Source organism: Idiotropiscis lumnitzeri, chromosome 5, assembly GCF_059441095.1.
Source record: "Idiotropiscis lumnitzeri isolate Australia: NSW breed Sydney's pygmy pipehorse chromosome 5, RoL_Ilum_1.0, whole genome shotgun sequence".
In the NCBI taxonomy this organism is placed as follows: domain Eukaryota; kingdom Metazoa; phylum Chordata; class Actinopteri; order Syngnathiformes; family Syngnathidae; genus Idiotropiscis; species Idiotropiscis lumnitzeri.
Genome location: NC_142395.1, coordinates 3,568,808 through 3,592,425, shown reverse-complemented (window position 1 = coordinate 3,592,425; position 23,618 = coordinate 3,568,808). Strand labels below are relative to the sequence as shown.

Below are 23,618 nucleotides of genomic sequence, written 5' to 3'. Positions count from 1 at the left end.
GTAAAAGAGACTTGACGAGCCCTAGTCTCCTTGTCTTGTCATTTACCGCACATCCACATTATTATTATAATACATTCACATTTATTTTCAGGTGGAGCAACAGAAAGATGCGGCCTTCAGTGTGGAGATGAAGTTTTGCAAATCCAGGGTAGCAGACTTGAGAATATGACCCGCTTTGAGGCCTGGAACATGATCAAGGCTTTACCTGATGGGCCCATCTCAGTGGACATCAGGAGGAGACACAGCCACTAGACGCAGTTACACGTCAAGAGGCCCAAAATGCAACAACGGATTCATTGAAAATGATCTGATGCAATGTCAGGTTTAAATGTCCTGACGTCTTTTGGGAGAGCTTATTGAAATGGCCAAGACCAGAAAGTAACCAAGCAAGGTTGTTCGTTTTTACCGGTCGCGAGTGGGAGAGAGGCCAGGAGGGGACAAGCGACTCGCTCAGTTCAGCTCTGCGCACTCTCTAGCCTCTCCTCTGTTCCACCTCCTCTTTTATTAGAGCTTGAAGGAGAGTCATAACGAAACTGAAACTAGCACATCATGGCTTACAATGAAAGCAAGGAAATAGAAACTTATTAGACAACAGAAGCAAAAATGTAGGTGTGTGTGCGTGTGCAATAATTAATGCAATCAGTGTATAAAAACATGATTAGAAATATACAAAGTAACTATATAAGGTTACTTGAGACTATTATGATCTTCAGCTTATCTTACATGCAACTCAAGGAGTGTCCTTGGGGTAAATCACGAAGCAACAATGCTGTACTTGGGTCAGAAAATTCATGTAAATCAGCTATTAGAGCCTGTCAACATGATTCAGGATCTATCTTCAAAAACAATTTCATTCATTTACAATAATACAATAATAGTTAGAGGACGACTCAGGAGTTGCTGTCGGTCCTTCTCAATTATGCAATTTAACATCTGATTGAAACTGTCAAGAATTATTGATTAATTTCAAATCAAGAATCTCAGTGATCTTGTATGATAATGGCTGGTTCGATAAGGACCCTGTTCAGCATTAATCAGTTCCAATTTACATTGTGTTAACTATCAGGGATTGATAATATATTTAAAATATAGTACAATATTTAAAAATAAATAAATAATTACATTTTAACGAATATCTAACCAACAACATGGGAACAAATGGGATTTTTGTTTTTCACCGCCAGTAATTTAAAATGAAATACAATACAGTTTAAGTTTCCACTCTTGGTAAACTTTGCTTTGCTTCTCTGAGAATGTTTGTCAATTATACAGAAAATAATTTGTGGTGAGAGGTCACTGTTATTGGAGGCACAAGGTCATCATTTTCTACTTTAGTTCATAATAGGTACCGGTTCTGTTGGTGTCTGTGTATTGATGTTAGCACATTGGCCTGACAGATTCATGTTCACATGTCATTTGAAGTTTGTACAATATGTTCTCACTGCTTCCAGATTTTCTATGGTTTCCTTCCACATCCCCATATCGTGCTTGTTTAGTTAATAAATTGAGTAGTCTAAATAACATCTCACAGTTCGGTTTGATCAGGATCCTATTCGTCTTATGGTATGATATGAAAATTATTACAATATCATGAGGAAGCTCACGGTTTTGCAGGAAGTTTCCCGACACATGTGAGGCTGTTGAGGCCCATGCAGGAGAATGGAATGACGTCTCTTTCTTGCCGGCTGAGTCCAGTCTTGGCTGATAAGGTCTTAGCAGTAAAAAACATCTTCAAATCAAACAATAGAATGCAATTCTATACATGTCAAGTCAAGTCAATTTTATTTGTATAGGCCTTACTCACAGACAGTCTCGAAGGGCTTTACATAACCACAATCGACATCCCCTGATCTTAACCCCCAGGAGGGCATGGAAAAACTCAAAACCCCATTAGGGGAAAATTGAGAAACCTTGAGAAGGGACCACAGATGAGGGAATCCCCCTTCCAGGATGACCAGACTGCAATGAATGCTAAGTGGGCAGCATTTGACACATAAAATGATGCTATACAATGTCAGCTGAGATAATTTAAGAGTCTATCCGAAGTTTACACCAAAATGCTTTTATTGCTGTAGCAATATTTTATTCAATATTATTTCAATATATGCTCACAGTAACAAAACTGTTGTTGACTAATTTGACAGCGTCTTCGTCTTTTCCTTTCTTTTTTTTTTTTTTATTACTGTTTATCACAACAAAAGTTGGATACTGCCTATTAACAGTGACTCCTTTGCTGAAGTCCAAATATTTCAGGTCAACTCAGAAAGATTCCTAAAGTAAAACGCAGGTATAGAAACTGCAAACTAGCGAGAAATAAAATCATCCCTTTTTCTCCGCTTAGCACAGTGCGTAAAGGGAGACTTGAATGAGCTTAACATTGGCACTTATATAATAGGTCTGCATATTAAAATGACGTCAGTACTAAATTAACCCTCCCCTAAAAGTGTGAAGTAAACTTGACCAACTGTATTTTGAGGAATAAATATTTTAAGAATATTCATGTAAGCTTTTTTAACACAAACGTCCTAGATTCATAGTTAAACCTATAGCAACGGCCTAACAACAAAAATACTTTTGTCCGTCAATCTACGGTATTCTTTGGGAATTATGTCATTTACAGAATGACGAGTCGACCGTCGCCATTATACTGCAGTGCTGATTGCACGGGGAGCTGCTTAACTGCCATTAAATTAGCATTATTCAGTGAAATGCCTCAGTGCTGTGTGGCAATGCGTTGTTCTCATTCTGGGAAGCATCTGTTTGAGTGGCTAAAACAAAAAAGTAGGGCACTTAAATGGACCAATTTCGTTGTGGTAAAGACAGGGTATTGTGTGACCGCATTGGAACGTATCATTTCGGCTGTTGAGTTACAAATTGGAAGACATGTGGTTGGTCAAAAAACTGGGATCAATGCTCATCCAAACAAATGTGCACATCTACACATTCCCACTTCTTTGTAAATATCCCAACTGGTGCTTTAATGCCATGCGCCCTCACCTTGCCATTTAAGCATTCTCGAGTCTCTGTCTCTAAAATATGTATGAAATTCAAAAGATGGGAAGTATGGCAGCCTGCGGTTTAGCATGTATGCCCCACAGTTGTGTAGCGCGGGTTTTCTCCAGTTACACCAACTGACTCCCACATTTCAAAGAAATACAGTTCACTCCAAAAGTATTAATATGACAAGGTCATTTCCTTTGTTTTTGTAAAACACTGAAGAGAATTGTGTTTCAGATAAAAAAAAATGACACAAAACAGTTCAGAATTCCAGCTTTTATTTCATGGCATTTATATATAGATGTGTGAAAACAACACACACACACACCCACCCCCGCACACACCCCCCCACACACACGCACGCACACACAGAGAGCACCTTTTGTTTGAAGCCGCCCACTTTTCAAGTGAGCAAAAGTATTGGAACATGTGGCTGATGGGTGTTCCAAGTTGCTCAGGTGTAGCCTTTTAGATAGATTGCCTAAAAATCAGAAGGTGCTTGGTTCTTGCTTTGGATTTCAACTGTGAAAACTGCATTTGCTTTTAAGCAAGCGTGAAGCAAACAAGAGCAGTCAATGGGGAATAAAAGCAAACAAATTAGAAACTAATAGAAGAGGTAAAAATCTAACAAAGCTATTGCACAAAAATTGGGCCAAGCTTATACAAAAATATGGAATGCTCTGAAAAAGAAAGAAACTACTGGTCTATTGAGCAACTGACATCAAACAGGTTGACCACGGGTATCAACGGTAGTTGTTGACAGAAACATTGTAAGCTGTGAAGAAACACCAAAAGACAACAATCCCTCCAAACAGGGTAGGGGTGAATGGGGCACACACTTGTATAGCACTTTTCTAACTTCAAGGCAAGGCAAGGCAGTTTTAATTTTATAGCAGTTCATACACAAGACAACTCCATGTGCTCCACACAAGCAAAGCCACGACACAGACATGCATTTAGAAACACAACAGATAGCAGCGTTGCGCAGCTTACAAAAATTACTAGAATGTACGTTGACGACATAAACAGATAACTTTAAAAACATTACAAGGTAATGTGAAATAAATGTGACTTTATAAAATACCTAAAAGAAAAAAAAATAAACCAAGGCTTTTAAACCGGATCTTAAAGTATTTAGACTCGGGGCTGACTTCACTTCTGTTGGCAGCTTATTCCCTTTTTGTGCAGCATAACAGCTAAATGGAGCTTCACCATGTTTACTTTGAACTGTGGGCTCCACTAAATGACCCAAGCCTGCAGATGTTGGAGACCTACTGGGTTTATATTCAATCATTAAATTTTGTCATGTATGTAGGACACATGCAGGATTCTCTCTGTCTCTCTCGCTTTTTTTTTTTTTTAAGAAGGGGCTTGATGGTGCCTACTTTCAGTGGTTTAGGAAACTTGCCTGACTGAAGGCATCACAATCAATTCACTGTTTGTAGAAGACTTTAAGAGAAGAAACATCCTGACCATACCATCCATCAACTTCCGCTTATCCGGGGTTGGATCGCAGAGGTAGCGGCTTCAGCAGAAAAGCCCAGACTTCCCACTCCACAGCCACGTCTTCCAACTCTCCCGGAGGGAACTAAGGATGTGCCCAGGCCAGCCAGGAGACATAGTCTCTCCAGCATATCCTGGGTTGTTCTCGTGGCCTCCTCCCAGTGGGACATGCTCGGAACACTTCACCAGCGAGGCGTTCGAGCCACCTAATCTGAATCCTCTCAACGTGGAGGAGCAAGTGCTCAATTCTGTTTCCTTCTGGATGACCGAGCTTCACACCCTATTTCTAAGGGAGGGCCCGGACACCCCGCGGAGGAAACTCATTTCGGACGCTTGTATCTGGGATATTGTTCTTTCGGTGACAACACGCAGCTCATGTCCATAGGTGAGGGTAGGGACGTAGCTCGACAAGCAGATTGAGAATTTCGACTTTGGACTCAGCTCTTTCTTCACCCCGACAACATACAGCGACTGCATCACAGCAGACGCTGCACCGATCCACCCGTCAATCTCATGCTCTCTTCTATTCTGAGTCATGAGCAAGACCCCAAGATACTTGAACCGCTCTGGTTTGGGCATAATCTCATCCCCGCACTCTCAGATTTGCGAACCGCTCCAGTGAGAGTTGGAGATCACGGCTTGAAGAAGCCAACAGTACCACACCCTCTGTAAAAAGCAGAGATGCAATACTGATGCCACCAAACAGGACCCCCGCAACACCTAGAAGAATAGAATAGAAATAGAAATTCTGTCCATAAAAGTTATGAACAGAATCTGTGACAAAGGGCAACCATGGCAGAGTTCAACCCTCACTGGAAACGAATCAGACTTACTGCTGGCAATAAGATCCAAACTCTGACATCAGCGGTACAGGGACCAAACAGCCCGTATTAGGGGGCGAGGTATCCTGTACTCCCGAAGCACCCCCCCATACACCCACAGAACTCCCTGAGAAACACGGTCAAACACCTTTTCCGAGTCCTCATATGCAGACTGTTTGGCATACTCCGATTCCCCCTTCAAGGACCAATTGTGTAGAGTTGGTCCACAGTTCCAGTACTGGAAAGAAAACCACATTGCTCGTTGTGAATCCAAGAATTCGATCCCCCAACGGACCCTTCTCTCGAACACCCCTGAATAGACCTTACCAGAGAGGCTGAGGAGTGCGATTCCTCTGCAGTTGGAACTTAAAAGAGGGACCACGGCAATTGAGAGACGCTGTCTCTGATGTCCATGCAATGTTGTAGAAGCGTGTCAACCAGGACAACCCGCCAAAATTCAGGGAGAGCTAGTTTCAGGGATCGGACAACCTAGGCATCATGGAAGAAGGTCTTTGACTTGCCAAGTTGTTCACCAAATTTTAACCCAAAAAAGCATGCATTTTACCAACTGAAGGCGAGAACAAAGAGAGAACCCCCTAGAAACAAACAAGGGCCGTAGACCGGTACTGGGCTGCGGCCAATTTGGACCAAGGCGCACAGATAAGAAAAAAAAAATCTTACAGCACTTCCAACTAATTTATTAAACAATGCTAAAAACTATTTTACAGACTCATGATGTATGTCTTGTTTGCGTAACGGTAATATTAAACCCAAAAGCTAGAAAATCGGGTGAAAAAAGTATTTGGAAAATTTCTTTGCATTGGGGAAAAGGCCCAATAAGGATTCAACACAAGAGCATGTGTCCAAGAAGAAAAAGACAAATGCATTTCACAGACTATACCAGGAGACCTTCATGAAATATGGATTCAACACAACATGTGATTTGCAAGCACCAAGCCCGCTTTGCACAATATGCATCAAACTGCTCTCCAACAATTCAATTAAGCCTTCAAAACCGATTCATCAACACATTTAAGTGCCTTGAAGGATCACTCTTGGTGGATAACCGTATTGCTAAGGCTAAAAAGTCATTCACTATTGGTGGGAAAATAAACTGTGGATTACGTTTGTTGTAACAATGCACCGCCCTCCCAAACCCAATCCCGCCCTGAACCCCCAAACACACCCACTGACCCCCAACTACCTCCTGCCACACACCTCCTGTCGCGATCCTGTACTGGCATGCAATGGCGAACTGGGTGGTGGTCCGTGAAGGGTATGTATGGCCTTGTACGAGACAGTCCGTGGCGGGGAAAAGGTTGACAACCACTTAGTTATGCAACCAAATATTAAATGATCTACTTTAAGTTAATTTAATAAAAATGACTGCTCAAATACTTTTTCTCACTCAAAAAGTTAGTAGGTTCTGTGTCGTTTAACACACATCTAGATTTAAACAGCATAAAATAATAGCTGCACTTCTGAACTTGTGTCTCATTATACTATATTTTTGGACAACACTGTATGATCCCGGCAATTGACTGGCTACCATTCAAGGCTGTAACCCGCCTTGCTTGTCAGTTGCAATAGTGTCCAGCTCACCCACCACCCTAATTATGACAAGACAGATATACAATGGATGGAATTTTATAGGTCTTTGAGAGATTTAACAGCCTTGGTCAGGTTGCTGTAGAACTCTGTCATGCTGGAGGGGAAAAAGGAGTCAACCACAGAGCGTGGTAGTAAGCCACCAAGGTCAGTCTGGAAGAATGTGAGGACCTGTGTTTTGTTGGGGTCTCTGCAACGAGAGAAGGAAAGATTTTTCTACACTGCATGAGAACATAGACACTTATTGCAAGGCAGAGATAGATGCAGCTATAGCTGATCAACCAAATACTGACCAGCATGTACTCAATACACTTACGTTGATTTGGGAACACAGATGCAGCCACACGGATGGTTGAACCCTCTCACGTAGCCAGACTGAATGGGGCAGCCTTGATGAATCACGTTAGTGGCTGGTTGGTAAGACACAGAACACGCACTCATGTTCACACACATAAGTGTTCCTAGGGCAGTGAAGATAATTCGATATCGATATGTATCGCGATAGTTGGGTGAGTGATATCAATAGAGAATAGTATTGATAAATTATCGATCCCTCCCAAAAAAAAACAACGGAGCAAATTCGACCTATCACTGCCCTACTCGTCACAAACTCCCTCCCATTGAGGAAATACAACCTGAGGTTTACGCATGCGCCGCGGAGCTAGCGTGACTCAAAACAAAACAAAAAAACAGGTGGCTAAGGTGGACTTACCGACCAACTTGAAAAAACGCTTGCTTAATAGTTAGGCCGATAACAAGCACTCCCTCCCGCACACACACGGGACAAAACGGCCTGGAGCTCTAGTACACGCGACCTCCGTCGCATGGGAGGCGGGCGTACGTAGCAATGAAGCCGCTAACTAGTACCCACCGCGGACACGCACGGGTCGTGCACCCACCGCGGACACGCATGGGAAAAAACGGCCCGTAGCAGCAGCACACCAGATCTCCGTCGCAAGGGAGGCGGGCGTACATTGCAGTGAAGCCGCTAACAAGCACTCTCCGCGGACACGCGCTGGACGAAACGGCCCGTAGCACCAGAATTGTTCCGTCTCAAGGGAGGCGGGCGTGCGTTGTACATTTTAAAATAAGACAAATCGGAATTCAGCCCTTTTCCCTGTTTTATTTTCAATAGTTGTTGTAAATTCCTCATTACTGCTCTGTTTATACAGGTATTGGTTTGCTGTTTAATTTGCACATTTAACAACTGGCATGTTTTCGGGCAGTAATAGGTCATTGTATTTACGTTAAATTATGTCGGGCATATTGTTGGATAACTAAGCGGTCCTAAGAGAGACGTATCGAGTCCATCAGCCGTTAGCTGCGGATGCGCGATTGGTACACTTTTCGTCGTCGTGTATGCGCCATTATTGAGCTCTGTTGAATTGATTGGAGTGCGATTAAAGCTACGTTGTTCTCTATCCCTGTGCCCGGTCACGCTCTTTGATTCGAGTGACTGTTTGGATGCGGCGCTCCAGTGAACCCACCTAAATTCACATACAGCCCCAGCTCTCCGCAACAATCATAAAAAAAAAACAAAAAAAAAAAAACAATATAATAATAATAATAATTCGATATATATCAATATCAACCGATATGACATACATGCCTACTGATATAGTTTTCAGCCATATCGCCCAGCATCTTCCAATCTTTGTTTTGAACATTTACATTTTCTACTTGTATTAATAATAGGGATGGGTTTGTACCGATACCAGGTATCCATAGCTTATTCCAAGTTATCATGTACTCATCAAAGATGCAGATACCATCCACCGGTACTTAAGGCATAAAAAAAAAAAAAAATGACATTGAAGTCTTGCTTGCCAGTAGTTGACACTGTTTGACATAATGTGAAAGGTCTTTGTTCAAAATTATCTAGGGGTGTTACAAACCTTTTTGGAATTGATTATCATAACGATTATTCCATTGAGTGCTTGGGATCACAAACTATTACATGTCTAAGAAACAAACAAACTGTGACGTTAGTGTGTTTGCTTGCACTGACGCTTGAATTGTCACAATAACTTGTATCATCTTTGATGGGCCGTTGACAATGACGAGAGGGAATCTGCCGTGCAGGAATGAGGACTTTTGAGGATAAGGATTGATAAATAAATAACATGAGTACATTATTAACTCATTAAATACCAACCATTTTCACTGGAGCAACCCGCTCAATCCCAGCGTTTTCCTGGGTTTTGACTAATATTGCAAGGCCCACAGAATATTGTATTCTAATGCTATATAGACATGGAGCACACCAAAAGAAAGATGAGACTCTCTGCTTTCAACAGAAAAAAAAGGTTGTTTCTATCTTTTTCCATTCTTGAGCAATCGGCATTTGAAAATAGCTAAATTTCATGAAAACTCCAATCCCTGGGGAAAAAACTGAGAAAATGAGCTTTTTGTAAACTGATGCATTTCGACCATAATTTGAACTTTGACACTATTATTTATGGCTTTTATGACACCTCTAACATCTAAATAATGCATGCCTTCTATAAAATAACAAAAAAAAGCACAAAAAACGTTTTTGATAACAAAATAAATTTATTTGCACATAACACAAAACGACTGAACTGTTGAATGATGTACAAAAATGAATTACAGTGTCATACATGTTTTTTTTTTTGTGTGATATAAAATAAAACAGTTGCCTTGATGCAAGGGCACACAACATAGTTCACACCACATTCTTGTTTCACTCCGTTTGCCTTTGCGCAAACAGACCCGACACTTTCGTTGTGGTCTGGCTTTGCTGGTCCGTGGCAAATAGGCGAGCTTGTGTTTGTCCACTGGGGTTTGTGTGAAAATAATTGTCTGGGAAGTGATTGGTGGCATCCGCGATGTGCTGCAGAAGCTCATCCGTGAGAAACAGCTGCAGGAAATCAGCTGGCTCCTCAGACTCCAAATGGGCAGCGGCATTCAATGGTCCAGGGGTTGCTGTAAAGTCGATTTTCCTCGGTTGCCATCCAGTGTGACGCCATCCGGAACCACTGCTTCCTGATGCACAACCTGTAAATTACAGAAATATAAACAATTGGAAATATATATTTATTGCTGCATTTTATTGCTGGCGTGTGAAGTTTCATATTATAATTTACCTTTCTTGACACCAACAAGACGAGGAGGAACTTTCTTGCCGCGGGATGCACAATCTGTGAATTTTAGAAAGTATGTATGATTACAACACCATTCAGTATTGTTGTTTCCTCGTCGGGGAGGACTTACGCTCGCGTGTAATTGTGCAATAGGCGCCCGGACAAGAAAGTCAGCGAGCAAGCTCGCGTCTAACTGCACATTTACGCGACATTTTTTGCTCGCAAGATGCATGATATGTACAATAAATGCATGAGGGGTAAAACCACATGTTCAATGGTAACTTGCGAGCGTTTACTTCCTCATCGGCGAGGACTTGCGCTCGCGTGTAATTGTGCAATAGAGGCGGCCGGACGAGGAAGTCAGCGAGCAAGCTCGCGTCTAACGGCACATTTACGCGACATTTTCTGTCCGCAAGATGCATGATATGTACAATAAAAGCATGAGGGGTAAAACCACATGTTCAATGGTAACTCGCGAGCGCTTACCTCCTCGTTCGGGGGGATCTGGTGAGGACTCTCGGCTGCTTTGGCTATTGTCCGAAGGCAGGCGATGCAGGCCGCAAGGCATGCGCAGCCTCTTTAGACGCCTGTTTGTTGTGACGATGACGAAGCGTCATCCTCTCAACCAAAGCGTCTCCATCGCCTTGATGCTTTTAGGAAGCTTTTTTTACAAAAAAGCATTCCTCGATCGTCATTTGCTTGGAGGATTTCATTGCTAACGCTACTAATGCGACTGCTGCTAGTGCTGCCGATGCTGCTGATACCCACGCTGCTCTCCACACTTATAAGTCTACCCCAGGATCCCGCCCCCCATTTCTACCTCTGGCGCAGATTCAAAGCGGATCTTTTGCAACCTCTGCCCCCTGCTGGGTGATTTTTACATGATTCACAATGCGGACAAGGCTGATTCTCAGTCAGAGGTTGCATCAGACCCTTATGTACACTATGACGTAAAAAAGACCGGAAACGTACTTATACGTCTTTGGTAGAGGGCGCCATTGCATTAAAAGACGTCTTTGTACGTCTAAGGGAGTAAATGAGTTAAATACTTCAATAAAGTACAACCCAACTCAGTTTTGCTCCTGTTGCATTTTTCAAAACATATACTAGCATGCATGTTATCTTATATTTTAGCTTGCATGCTGCTAAGTTAAGGTGTGTCATACCTGCGGCCAATAATACGGTGCGCCCTACGTATGTTAAATACAGAAATAGCACTTGCAACTGAGACTGCGCCATTTTTCACGGTGCGACCTATGGTTGTGAAAATACGGTAGTTTCCATCCATTGTTTCGAACTACTGTATTTCCACGGCCAAAAGACACGCTATATCAAAGGGCGCAGCATCAGTTGTGGGTGCTATTTCTATATTTAACACACGCACTAGGCGCGCTGTACTATGAGGCGCATGCTAGCTCGCGCATGCTATTTCGCGCATGCTAGCTCTCCATCGAAGAGAGGCATCTTTGCCGATGGAAGTACCATTGACGCTATAAGAGCTATATCAGCCTCAGCCAATTAGATGGCTGGTGAGAGAGATGTGAGTGGTGTTATTTGGGCAGTGGTTTTTTTCAGTCTGTTATCTAAACCTGGGATGTTTCTTGCTTGCAATAACATGAATGATAAGACTACGGCATTGTGGACAGCTGCCCTTTTGTCCAGCTTTCTCACGCACGTACATATTGGTCTGTTCTGATTGTGTGAAATCATCGCCAAATGAGGTATTCAGAGAATGTAGTTGTCGCAGTCTGCTGCACAGTAGTCTCAGACTTAAACCAGCAGTGTGCTAACATGCACTCTGAAATGCTCAATGGGGCAGCAGGCCCGTTGCTTGAGTGAATAGAATGTGTACAGATCTATGGGTCTCAGTCTGTACGCAAGGCAGCATTGCAGTACAGGGCGCCTCGTCTGTTGTGGGGAAGATTTGGGACTTTAAAGTGCGCCTTATGGTCGAGAAAATACGATAGTTTTGTGGTCGACACGACCGATTAGGTCAAGTTTTTTCCGCAGCCCTACAATGTGTCATTTTAAATTTTTACTCATGGTCTCGGTACTTGGTATCGGCTTCTGTTAGTACTCAAGGGTGAATATTCGTACTGGTATTGATCTGGAAAAAAAGTGGTATCAAACAGCACGAATAATAATAATTCATGATGCATTTATCTGGGACATGATTACACAATGAGGTATATAATTTGGCTTTTTTTCCCCTTCATGTTATGTTCAAGTAAATCAATTGATCCAAGCAGTACTGTCACCTATCACAACACATGAATCAATTAACAAAATTAAGAAGTTTGTATCATATCTGTTAAATATTTCATCCATAGATTCAATTGATCCTGTACAGGATTACAGGGAGATGGGAGGAGGCTAAGCAAAAGGGAGACGACAACATGGACTGGTTGCCAGTCGCACAAGTTAAAAGGACACTTGGATGAGCAAAAAATTGGCACTTACATACCGTATTTTCTGGATTACAAGGCGCGCCGGAGTATACGTCGTAATTTTTTGCGGGTAATTTATTTTACAAAACACTATAGAAAACTGAAAATTCATTTTGGATGCCAAGTTATAACATTGATAAAAGAATAACGAACAGGCTAAGATATGCTAACACAATGAAGGTTATTTAGCGACAAGAAATATAAACATGAACAGAAACGCTGTCCAGTGTTCATGGGACGCCACTGTCCATACACGGCTAAAGAGTTCGTTGTGTGCGTGAAAACGTACAGTGAATGCACTGTTGACAAGACACTGGTGAACCTGTTCCTCACGCAGAAAAATGGGGGCGTGAAGGAGGCGTTGCCATATTAATCATAAAAAGTAGCCGTTTTTAAAGTCATCCCTAATTTCCCAATTCACCCAAAACGAGTAGATAAAGTAAATGAAAACGAATTTCAGTTTCTTCATCAAAACATATATAAACTGAGCTTGCTAGTGAAACATGGGCCATCTTGGATCGTCACCTCCTTTAAGAAAAATACATTGTTATATTTGTTTCATTCAGAAGACCATCAGTCCAACCCTTATTTTAAGCCAAAAAGAATATTTCAAATTACAAAACACATTAGGTATGGGGAATCCCATTGAATCACTACGCACCGTTTGATGAAATTGTGCCATCTTCATATTGCCTGACTAAAATAACATCAACAAAGTCTCGAGGTGCTATGATACCCATAGCTGCTGAGGGCGTGACTGTTCGGCAGATGGAGATGTCCTGCAGAAGAGTTGGAGACAAGACTCAGAGAACTGTTTAGAAACACAAAATTTACATTAAACCATGTATTGCACACATTAAAAGCTGTACTGCAAAGACTATAAGGCAGCACCGCTATCAATGAATAATTTATTATTGAACTGAGAAGAGGACTGGCGAAACAAAAGCAGGTTGAATCACAACTGGGATGAAGGTATGAGGCCTTTATGACTCTGGTCAATTTAAGTTTCTTTTTTTGTAAATGATTTAAGGGCGGCACGGTGGCCCGACTGGTTAATACGATGGCCTCACAGTGAGAGACAGCATCGGTTGTGGGTTCAATCCCGGCTCCGGCCATCCTGTGTGGAGTTTGTATGTTCTCCCCATGCCTGCGTGGGTTTCCTCCGGGTACTCCGGTTTCCTCCCACATACCAAAAACATGCATGGCAGGCCGATTGAACACTCTAAATTGCCCCTGGGTGTGAGTGTGAACGCGGATTGTTGTTCGTCTCTGTGTGCCCTGCGATTGGCTGGCAACCAGTTCAGGGTGTACCCCGCCTACTAGGGTTGGGCGATATGACCTAAAATCAATATCGCGATAAATTGGGCAATTTTACCTCGATAACGATAAATGCATGATAAATTCCCCCTGAGGACCAAAATCAAAATAAATGCATAACTGCTTTTTTTAATTGACCAACTGGTACACATTACTTTCAATGAAATATAAAAGTTCAAAAATCATTTGTATAAACATTCCAAATAGCTTGCTTTGCATGATTTGAACAATGTCACAAAGAACAGGAGAAAAAGGGTACCTCTCACAAAATCTTTTTCTGCAAATAGATTGTGCCGAGACGCTGTAATGCCATTTGCAAAGGCCTAGATTTGTGTGAAGGTATCTTGTAAACAATATAAATAATGCCATGTGCAAAGGAGCTAGACGCCTGTAAACAAAATGCTAAATAAAATGAAATAAATGTCAATGGAATGCCAATGCCAAATAAACAAGTGCGCTCCATCAGGAAAATGTGCCGTCTCAAGTACTCTGGTGCGCGGTCGCCACTTGTCGTCTATGTACTGCACATTCAAACAGGCTCAAATAGGGATCCATGTTGCAACTCGACCACAAGTCGAATGTGGATGCAAAAAGCTTGACATGTCTCCGCTCCCGTCCCGATGTTGTCCATATCGGGAAGTACGGTTTGCAACAAATATTTTCGTACCTCTTGTCGGCTACTTTCATTAGGCGTTTCAATCCTGTGCGCTCCACTGTAACTAGAGGAGCTATATCTTTAGCTATGTGCTCGGCTATCGCGTCCACCTCTGAGACGGTCTCTCGTATGCTGTCGCTTCCGTTAGTGGGCTGTTGTCACTTCTCCAACCTTGCTTCTCACTTTGAACTTTTAGCACAAGCTCCAAGTCAACAGCATGGTTGTGTTGTGGGTGGTGAAAAAGAAAAGGTTGGACGCGCTGTTTTGGTGCTTACGACGCACTTTGTAGTTCATGTTCTTTTGCTTAAACATCGTCTTTATGGAACCCAAAACATTTCCAAACGACAGATGTCCAATTTCTTTTCGGGACAAGCGCGACAGGAACAATTTCAACTAACGTTACTTCGTCTTCAGCTGTGTCAGCCGCTTCTGGATTTGAATCGCTGGCTACGAACGCGTCTTCTGTTTACATTCTTGTTCAGAAGGGTGGAGTCACGTGACGACACGCGCTGTAGCCGTCTTAAAGGGGCATGAACATTGCCGCAGACAGAAAAGACTTCTTTTTCTTTTTTTTTTAGACACTGAATTTACCGACATGGCCAAAATTATGTCGGTCATTATAATACATTTCGGTAACGGTAAATTTTCGGTTTATCGCCCAGCCCTACCGCCTACTACCCGAAGATAGCTGGGATAGGCTCCAGCACCCCCGTGACCCTTGTGAGGAGAAGCAGTACAGAAAATGGATGGATGATTTAAGGATTTTTCAGTGTGTGTTTGTGCGCATCCAAGTTTGTGTGTGTGTGTCAAGTTTTCAGGGCCATATCTTGTTGATCGGAAGCTTAGTGGAACCAATTATGTAATTTAAACTCCAGATAGGAAGAAAAAAAAGAGAGAGTATGGCACATTAACATGCTTAAAGGATATGATTGTCGTGGAAGGAGTGCTGAATTGTCCTCCCCTGTTGCCCCAGAGACATCCGTCCGTGGCTGTTGTCAACCCCTCACCTACATATTGTGCCAGTGACGACGGGCTTGAGTACAAGCACAGTCCTGTGTCCTGTGCACGACTGCGTAGTTCTTAAATTCTGCAGAATTTACATGAACATTTGGAGCAACTTTTAAAATTGGCAAGGGTTGACATTTGGAGCCTCATTTACCCCTTTTTGTGACATTCCCACCCAAACCAATAATGTACTTAAGCATGACATTGATGTGGTAAATCACAAGCCTCTGAACCATCTGAAACATGCCTGTCATGTTCACCAAGCAAAACGAGCTGTGATGAGACAAGTGCAATATCTTCTTGATAATGATTTTGCGATTCCAAGTATAATCATTGGCGTTCTCCCTAACGCCTCATGCTGAAGTCTGATCAAACTCCGCCTTTCTGTAATGACCATCGCAAGATTAATGCCGTGACCAGGCCTGAACGTTCCTGTTGCTGCGTATGGAGGACTGGGCAAGCTTTTTAAAATCATCAAGTGCTGCCAGTCTCACTCTCTCTCGCCGAGCCCTCCATCTTCCAACCTGGCCAGATGATCTTTTGAGTGCCGACAACCGTGTTGAGATTATCCGTAGTCGGAGGGAGAGGCCATTTTCTTTGTTCCTGTTTTCTCTTATTTATTCGTTAGGTCGGTTAGGTGTTTGTTTTTGATCTGGATAGGGTTTTTACTTTTTTTTTTTTGCGTTGGCATATTTCTCCCTCTGAAGTCAAAATAAAAATTGTGAAAAAGAGTTTTCGTGCACACTATTTGGGAGAGGGAGGATGGAGGGGGGAGCATTTAATGAGTTTATGATTCAGGTTCCTCTAGGCCAAAAACATGACACCTTGAATTGTTAAATGACTTGACCAAATTGATTGAAAACAGTTTATAGCTTTGTAAAGCCAACCATACTCCAAGTTCAGTTGCAAAGAGGAAATGAGTATTAATACAACAACACAAACCTCTGTGATTTGTTCCAAAAGCTCAAACTTCTTCACATTATTGTCCCACTTGACTCTGAGCCCCTTCGGTACCGGTTTCAGGCACTCCCATACCTTCTCCAGGCTGTCATTTATAACTCCATCCCCTTTATAGCTGCAGAGGAATTCAAACACAAAACACAGTTGAGGCCAGGAGACAGCTTCATAATGCAGGATCAACCAGAAGCAAAAGAACGAAGATGGACAAGTTCTACTTTAAACAACTTACTGACGCAAAATGAAAAGACCTGAAGAAATACAAATTATTTTTTTTCTTTAATCTGTGCGGCCCGCCGCGGCCCAGTCCAATGTGTCCCATGGCTCGTAGTTGGGGTTAAAAATTCAGACTTTAAAGTTATCACAGATGGGCATTCGGTCCCTGGGATGAAACAGACGGACCCCCATTTTGTGGATGGAGGATGGGGGAGAATAACTGTTTTCAAAGAGGGCCAATAGACTACTTCAGACCGAATGCGAAATATCAGGACCGGGCCATAAGCGACCAAGATGCTTGAGGCACGGATTTTGAAAAATAAACTTTTCATTATTATTTAATTTTACCATAGTAGCTACCGTATTTTCGCAATCATAAGGCGCACCTAAAAGTCCAAAATTTTCTCCAAAACGGGCGAGGCGCTATAATGGGAAGTGACTTGTGTACGGACCGAGTTCCATGGATCAGTACACGTTACTTTCTTGAGTAATCCACCTGACCCCAACTGGGGGGAGTGAGGGGTATTTTACAACATGTGTTGGCACCCACTGTTAGTAAAGTTTGAGACTACAAAGTGCTGCAGAATTGACTGGTGTGAGCATTCCTGTTGGTCACGGTTTGAGACAGTCAGTTGACAACAGACTAGTATGTACGTGCAGGGAGAAAGCTGGAGAAAAGGGCTGCTGTCCACGATGGGAAAAAAAACTATAAAAAAATACATATTTTGTGTTAATTTTATTTCTTTTGGGGATATAAATGGCATGAGAGATACATGTTTTGTGTTAATTGTATTTCTATGTTCCTTGTTTTCATTGTTTCATTTATTTGCTAGTATGCTGTTCAGTTATGGTCGTGAAAATACGGTAATACATACAGCTTGACAGAGCGAGTTGCAAGCATAGAGGCTATACCGTTCCACATCCCTTGTGACCCTGAAAATGTCTACAGACATTCAGCAGAAAAGGCAATACATTGATTAACCTTCCTTTGTCACGTCTGCATCTGCAACAGTACTGCTTTTACACCCTACTCATTTCTCACAAAAGAGTGTTTTACTGTTTTAATGGAATAATTTTACGGGGTTGAGGTGTCTCACACATTCCCTGGGAACTCAGATGATGGTCGCCATGACACAACCAAGTCATTCTGTGGAAGACAAGAACATAATATTTAGCATCATAGAAATACTGGTGGCATTTGGAGATGTTGTGAACATAACTAGACAGTGATTTTGAAGATAGATTTACACTGCAGGTCCAAGTGTGCAATTAAAATGCGATGCCTTGCGCCTTATTGCCAATGTGATCAATGTATTTTGTCAAGCTGGCAATAATGAGGTTTATCTGATCCGTTTACAGACGCTGCACTCACACTTACTCACATCAACACATACTGTACTGTGCATCAGATTTTTATCTGCATTTGAAAGAGCCTGATCTGAAGGTGTTTCTCTACAGTTTTCTCTCTTAAGATGCCGTGACACATCTAAATGGTGCCAAAAATAAAAATTGTAAAAATAGAAATTGCGTCACTTGAACCATAGAGCGCGAATACTGCAAAACCCAAGACTGTTTGTGACATAAAACTTGTGTCATCAGACTTGATGAGAGGAGATTGTTCACATCACATTGAAAGCTTTTAAACAATACATACAAAGTACATCATATTCCTTGTATTAAGCCCGGCACACACGAGGCGCCATCCGCGCTCAGTATTTCACACCAGCGCCTTGTGTGCCCCGGCCTTAAAGGACCTTGAAACACAATTTGTTATCACCAAAATTTATGTGCACAAGTCTCACAATATTTTGGAAGCCAGTGACATCGCAAGCCTTAATATGCATATGTATCTTAATGAGGTTAAGATTTGGGTTTCGGTCTAATGTTTTCAGACTATGGTTATCATATTTTTATACCTGTCCAATGGGGCTGCCAAGATTAGTTGACTAATCACAACGACATTGAGCCTTAAAATCGTTGACAATTAAGTTAAATAGTCGGCGAGTTGTTGGGGTACAAAGTGCTTTCGTTTTTGGTGTTTTATGTGCGGAAAAAAAATGTATGGTGTAAAAAAAAAAAAAAAATGGGACATTGTGTAACATTCTTTTAATACATGTCATGTCATGTCATGATCCAGATCACTTATCCTGTACAGGGTCGCGGGAGGGTGCTGGAGCCTATCCCAGCTGACTATGGGCGAAAGGCGCACTACACCCTGAACTGGTCGCCAGCCAGTCACAGGGCAGACATAGACATCGTCACTGAGTGGGAACTGAACCCACACTGCCCGCACACAACTCAGGCAAGTGGCCCGTGTTTTAATACATCTCAACAAGAATTCAAGACAAGCATTATATAATTAGGATGCATGCATGCATCTATCTTTAGAAGCAGTATTATCCACTGCACTTAATGTAATACAAAGTCAGTGGAATCTTAAACGGTACCTTGTAATATCAAAATGTTTTAAAATATTTTTACAACACAATACCATGGTGTTTTTCCAATGTTGCACACAAGAAAAACATCTTTTAAAAAAAAAATAAAAAAATTAATGCAAATTAACAAAGCCACACTGAAAACTCAAAAACGGGAAAAAACAAACTAAAACATATCAAGCCTGGTCCAAATGCAATTCAACTGATGCAATTCAACTGATTCCTCTTTACAGTCCATATATATATATATATATATAAATGTGTGTTTGAACATTAAAAAATTTGAACATATTGCTTTTAAAAATTATGATAAATCTGAACTGTATAACATTCCCAAAAGAAATGAAGTGCGATATTTAGGTATCTTGATAACAAAAGATCAAAACATGAGATGCACTGCAAATTTTTCTCCAATTATTAATAGAACCCATAACAAATTAAACCAATGGCTTCTACGTGATCTGTCGTTGAGAGGTAGGGTCTTGCTGGCCAAATGAGAAGGGCTCTCACGTCTTATATATGCAGCTATGGCATTACATGTCGATAAGGAGATCCTTAAAGAAATTGATAGAATACTCTATAACATTATTTGTAAAAACAGACCTCATTATCTAAAAAGAATAATGGAGAAGCACTGCATTAATATTAAGTATATACACAGTAAAGCACTCCCGTAGTAGTCTTACCATCTTTAATCGTAATAGTTTCTGGGTAAATATTTCATCTGGAAAAGTATGTTATCGTGAAACTGACGAAACTGAATCATCTATTATAAAGCCGGTCAACTTATTTGCTGCTTGCGTACCACTGAATGATTTGTGTAACCTCTTAATAGCTACATATTCCAATTTTGTATGAACACAGTACAAAGAGGATGAGAAACTCGTTTGGCCTAGGTTCCAAAGTATTCCTATATTTTTTTAAACTGGAAATATCACGTGACTCTACGGTGAAAAACACACTCGCGCTAACTATAAAAAATCTCCAACCCATGAACTGGAACATCGGACTCCAATGAGAGGGAGCAACCAAGTTGCCAAACGAAAAATCAATGAAATTTGAAGTTGGCAAGCTGTTTTTAAGAACACATGCATAGATACCACATCTTGTGTTGCCAAACGAAAAAAACTCACTTTTATATGAATTATATTTATTTATTTTTACAACAAAATGCATTATCTTGGTATCTAGATTTCATCAATCGAGTGTCAAGGTAGCTAACTGTCTTCCATGTAAATGAGCATTTTAGGAGTATAAACCTACCGATTTTTTGCAGACCTTCCAACCGGATTCATCGTTTCTGTAGCTCTGCAAGCATTCAGCCACCACCTTTGCTTTATGCTCATAATCCATGGTAGTTGGGAATAACTAAATACAGTATATCATAAATAACTGCAGCAGGTGTGCTTAGTAGATTTACTAGTCAACTTTCGTCACGAGCAACATATCTCTCTGAAAATAAAAACGAAAAGAAACGGTGCATTTTGGTGTTTCGTGTACTCCCTCGAATAAGAGTTAAGAAAATGTAAAATAAACGTAAAGTAGGTAAAATACGTTAGGTACGTCGGCCAAATTCTGTACAAGCGATCATGTTTGGTAAGTCCGAAGCTAGCGTTCGCCACAATGAATGAAACGTGCTATGCATTACTGACCCAACAGCAAGCTCGTAAAGGTGAGGAAATAAAGGGAGGAATACAATACAATACACATTGCAAGCGCAGTTGTCAGCTATCGATAACTGTCAATATTAATACTCCCAATGGAACGTGAAGTCACCAATATACCACGTACTACACTTGGGGGGGGGGGGGGGGTAGAGGTGCGGGAGATGTCGAGGCGACGCATGTGAAACACTACTTCCGGTGAAGATTTTTCAAAAGAAATTCAACAGCTGCAATGGTGGATAGGGGCGCCTTTGTCCACTGAGAAATACAATAATTTTAACTAATGCTTTTAGCGCAGAAATATATTCGCATAATGACGAGTTAGGGCCAAATACGATCCCAAAAGGTTATTCAGTCTTAATCCTTTCAGAACTGGTCTTGAGTGATTGTTTATGATTTTTTTTGGGGGGGGGTTGACTTATTGGTGCAACTCCAAGCAGCAAATGAATGACGCTTATTCACCAATAGCACCGCTTTTTCATGTGCAACATTCCAACATGGAATCATGGACGTAACAGTAGGATGTCTATATTCACTGTCAGTAATAGTAGATGAGCAACGTCAAAGTACAAAGCAAAGTCCGGCTTTTGATATGGTAGGAAGTGAAAAAAAAAGATTTAGAATAAGAAAAAAATAATGGCTATCATTATGCAGTTTAGATGTTCAAAGGGAAGTAGGAAGAAGTTTTGACTTTCATATTTACACTTTCAATACAATAATTGGTCATTCTTAGTGTGCGTCCCAACAAGAAAAGAAAAGGGGGGGAAAGTCATTATATACACTAAACCAGAGGGGCAACTACCTACTTTCTGGCGCGTATGCAGACACATAACAGACCTCCACCTACCCCCAAAAATATGAATACAATACAATACAACTTTATTTATGTAGCGCACAACAACTGGTGCTGTAACAGCGCGATCCATATGGTGTAATATAAAATAATAATAATAATAATAATTTAATTTTTTTTATGTAGCTTATAAATACATTTTTGTGGGGAATATAACACTTTTATTTCAAACTTTTATTGAACGTTTTATTGAGCCATGTGTGGCTCTTACTATGCTGACACATCACAACTTACCCACTGTCTTTTAACCACTTTGAAAAACTGTTTTTCATGGCTGCATAGTCTTTCTCCCTCTCCGTTTCTTTTTCGGTTTTGTGCCCCTGAGCACTTTCTATTTTGCTTCTCCATTTTGGCATCATAAGACGTTTGAATCGTAAACACTCGCCGCTCGTGTTCTCGAGGACGCACAACACGTGACTGTCTGCATGACGTGCCTCTATTAGCATTAGTGATTAGATCAAACCAAACCCGTTAACAAACCCGTTTAATACGTAATACATAATTTGTTTTTTTTTTCCAAGATGGCGGCGCGCATAGACGCAGCGGCTAACGGCTCTCCCAGTGCTCCTTATTGCTTTTTATTTGTGTTTGCTTGGGCTTATTGGCACCAACTGAGGCACAGCATCGATATATCCGCCAGGACATCGTGGACATTGGATATCGATGCGAAATAACCATCACAGAGGAATTTTGCTATGATCGCAAAATTCCTGACGAACTGGTGAGGCCCGTCTCACCCTGGCTTGTCATCGGGACTGGGAGGCGGCGCAGGCGACGCAGAGAGAGGAACCAGAAGCGGGGCTGCAGGTCCGGTGTCTTGCTACGGCTGCGACGGCAGCCCCACAGGCAACCACTGCAGAGTCTCTACCTCGCCAACGCCAGATCCGTGGTCCATAAATTCGATGATCTGGGATTACAAATCCTGGGTAACCGCTATGTGCGAGACAGCAGTGTGATCGTCATCACGGAATCCTGGCTGCACGCCAACGTCCCCGACGCTAGCATCCAGCTGGCTGGGCGCCCGCTACATCGCGCGGATCGGACGAGGGACACCGGTAAGAGCAGGGGCGAGGGGCTCTGTGTTTATGTGCATGAGAACTGGTGCGGCGATAGCACGATCGTTGAGAAGCACTCTTCCCCCGACATCGAGTACATGTCCGTTAAATGCCGGCCTTATTTTCTCCCGAGGGAGCTAATGGTAGTGATCGTCACAGCTGTTTACATCCCTCCCGACGCTAACACTAGCACCGCGCTCTCGCTACTCGCGTGCATCATCAATAACATCAGCGGGCCCACCCTGATGGCGTTCACATAGTAGCGGGGGACTTTAATAAGGCCAATTTAAAGACTGTACTCCCAGAGTTCCACCAGCATGTCAAGTGCCCAACGAGGGGAGACAACACTCTCGACCATGTGTACTCGAACATCAATGACGCATACAGGGCCCTCCCACTCGCCCCCCTCGGCCAGTCAGACCACCTGTCCTTGCAGCTCGCACCTGCGTACACCCCTCTCAGGCGCAGATTCAGGCCCACCACAAAGACTGTGAAAACCTGGCGTGATGACGCCATGAGTGAATTACAGGACTGCTTTCAAGACACCAACTGGGATCTCTTTGATCATCAGGACCTTGATGTCTACACACATTGTGTACTGGACTACATCAAGTTCTGCATGGAAACTGTGTCCCTAAACAGGACCATACGGACCTTCCCAAATGCGAAGCCCTGGATGCTCAGCCAGCTCCGCTCTCTCCTCAAGGCCCGTGACGCTGCCTTCAGGTCAGGCGACAAAGCCCAGTACAGGGTGGCTCGTGCTGACCTGAGCAAAGGCATCAAGCTAGCCAAGGCAAACTACAAGAGGAGGCTGGAGTCCCACCTTGCCAGCAACAGACCACGGGAGGTGTGGCAGGGTCTACGGAGCATCACCAACTTCAGAGGCAGCAGCACGACCTCTGTAGACCCGAGTGCATCGCTGGCAGAGGAGCTTAACTGCTTCTTCGCTCGCTTTGACTCGTCCCAACCGTCACACCC

The 23,618-nt window shown here is 42.3% G+C and overlaps 2 protein-coding genes across 5 annotated transcripts in view; one reads left to right on the top strand and one right to left on the bottom strand.

The window, feature by feature from the left end:
• Positions 1-1,530, top strand: part of il16 (interleukin 16) — a 58,308-nt gene extending 56,778 nt beyond the window's left edge. For all 4 annotated transcript variants that reach the window (XM_088295606.1, XM_088295607.1, XM_088295604.1 and 1 more), the window contains one exon: positions 92-1,530. In XM_088295606.1, the coding sequence (XP_088151732.1) occupies positions 92-252 (161 nt within the window). In that variant the 3' untranslated portion in view covers positions 253-1,530. The remainder of the gene's footprint in view (positions 1-91) is intronic.
• A 1,728-nt stretch (positions 1,531-3,258) lies between these two features.
• stard5 (StAR related lipid transfer domain containing 5) lies at positions 3,259-20,861 on the bottom strand. The gene is made up of 7 exons (XM_088295608.1): positions 20,721-20,861; positions 20,332-20,520; positions 17,728-17,777; positions 16,400-16,532; positions 13,142-13,259; positions 7,246-7,339; positions 3,259-7,119 (listed from the first exon to the last, which is right to left on the bottom strand). The coding sequence occupies exons 2-7, from the start codon at positions 20,419-20,421 to the stop codon at positions 6,969-6,971; spliced, it is 636 nt and encodes a 211-aa protein (XP_088151734.1). The 5' UTR covers positions 20,422-20,520; positions 20,721-20,861; the 3' UTR covers positions 3,259-6,968.
• Between the last annotated feature and the right edge of the window lie 2,757 nt (positions 20,862-23,618).

Coding starts and splice junctions, on each gene's coding strand:
- stard5 (XM_088295608.1), bottom strand. CDS start 20,421: ATGGATTATGAGCATAAAGCAAAGGTGGTGGCTGAATGCTTGCAGAGC. Junction 16,533..17,727: donor TCTGAGTTCCCAGGGAATGT/GTGAGACACCTC, acceptor ATTCCTCTGCAG/CTATAAAGGGGATGGAGTTA. Junction 7,340..13,141: donor TGGCACAATTTCATCAAACG/GTGCGTAGTGAT, acceptor CTTACCAACCAG/CCACTAACGTGATTCATCAA.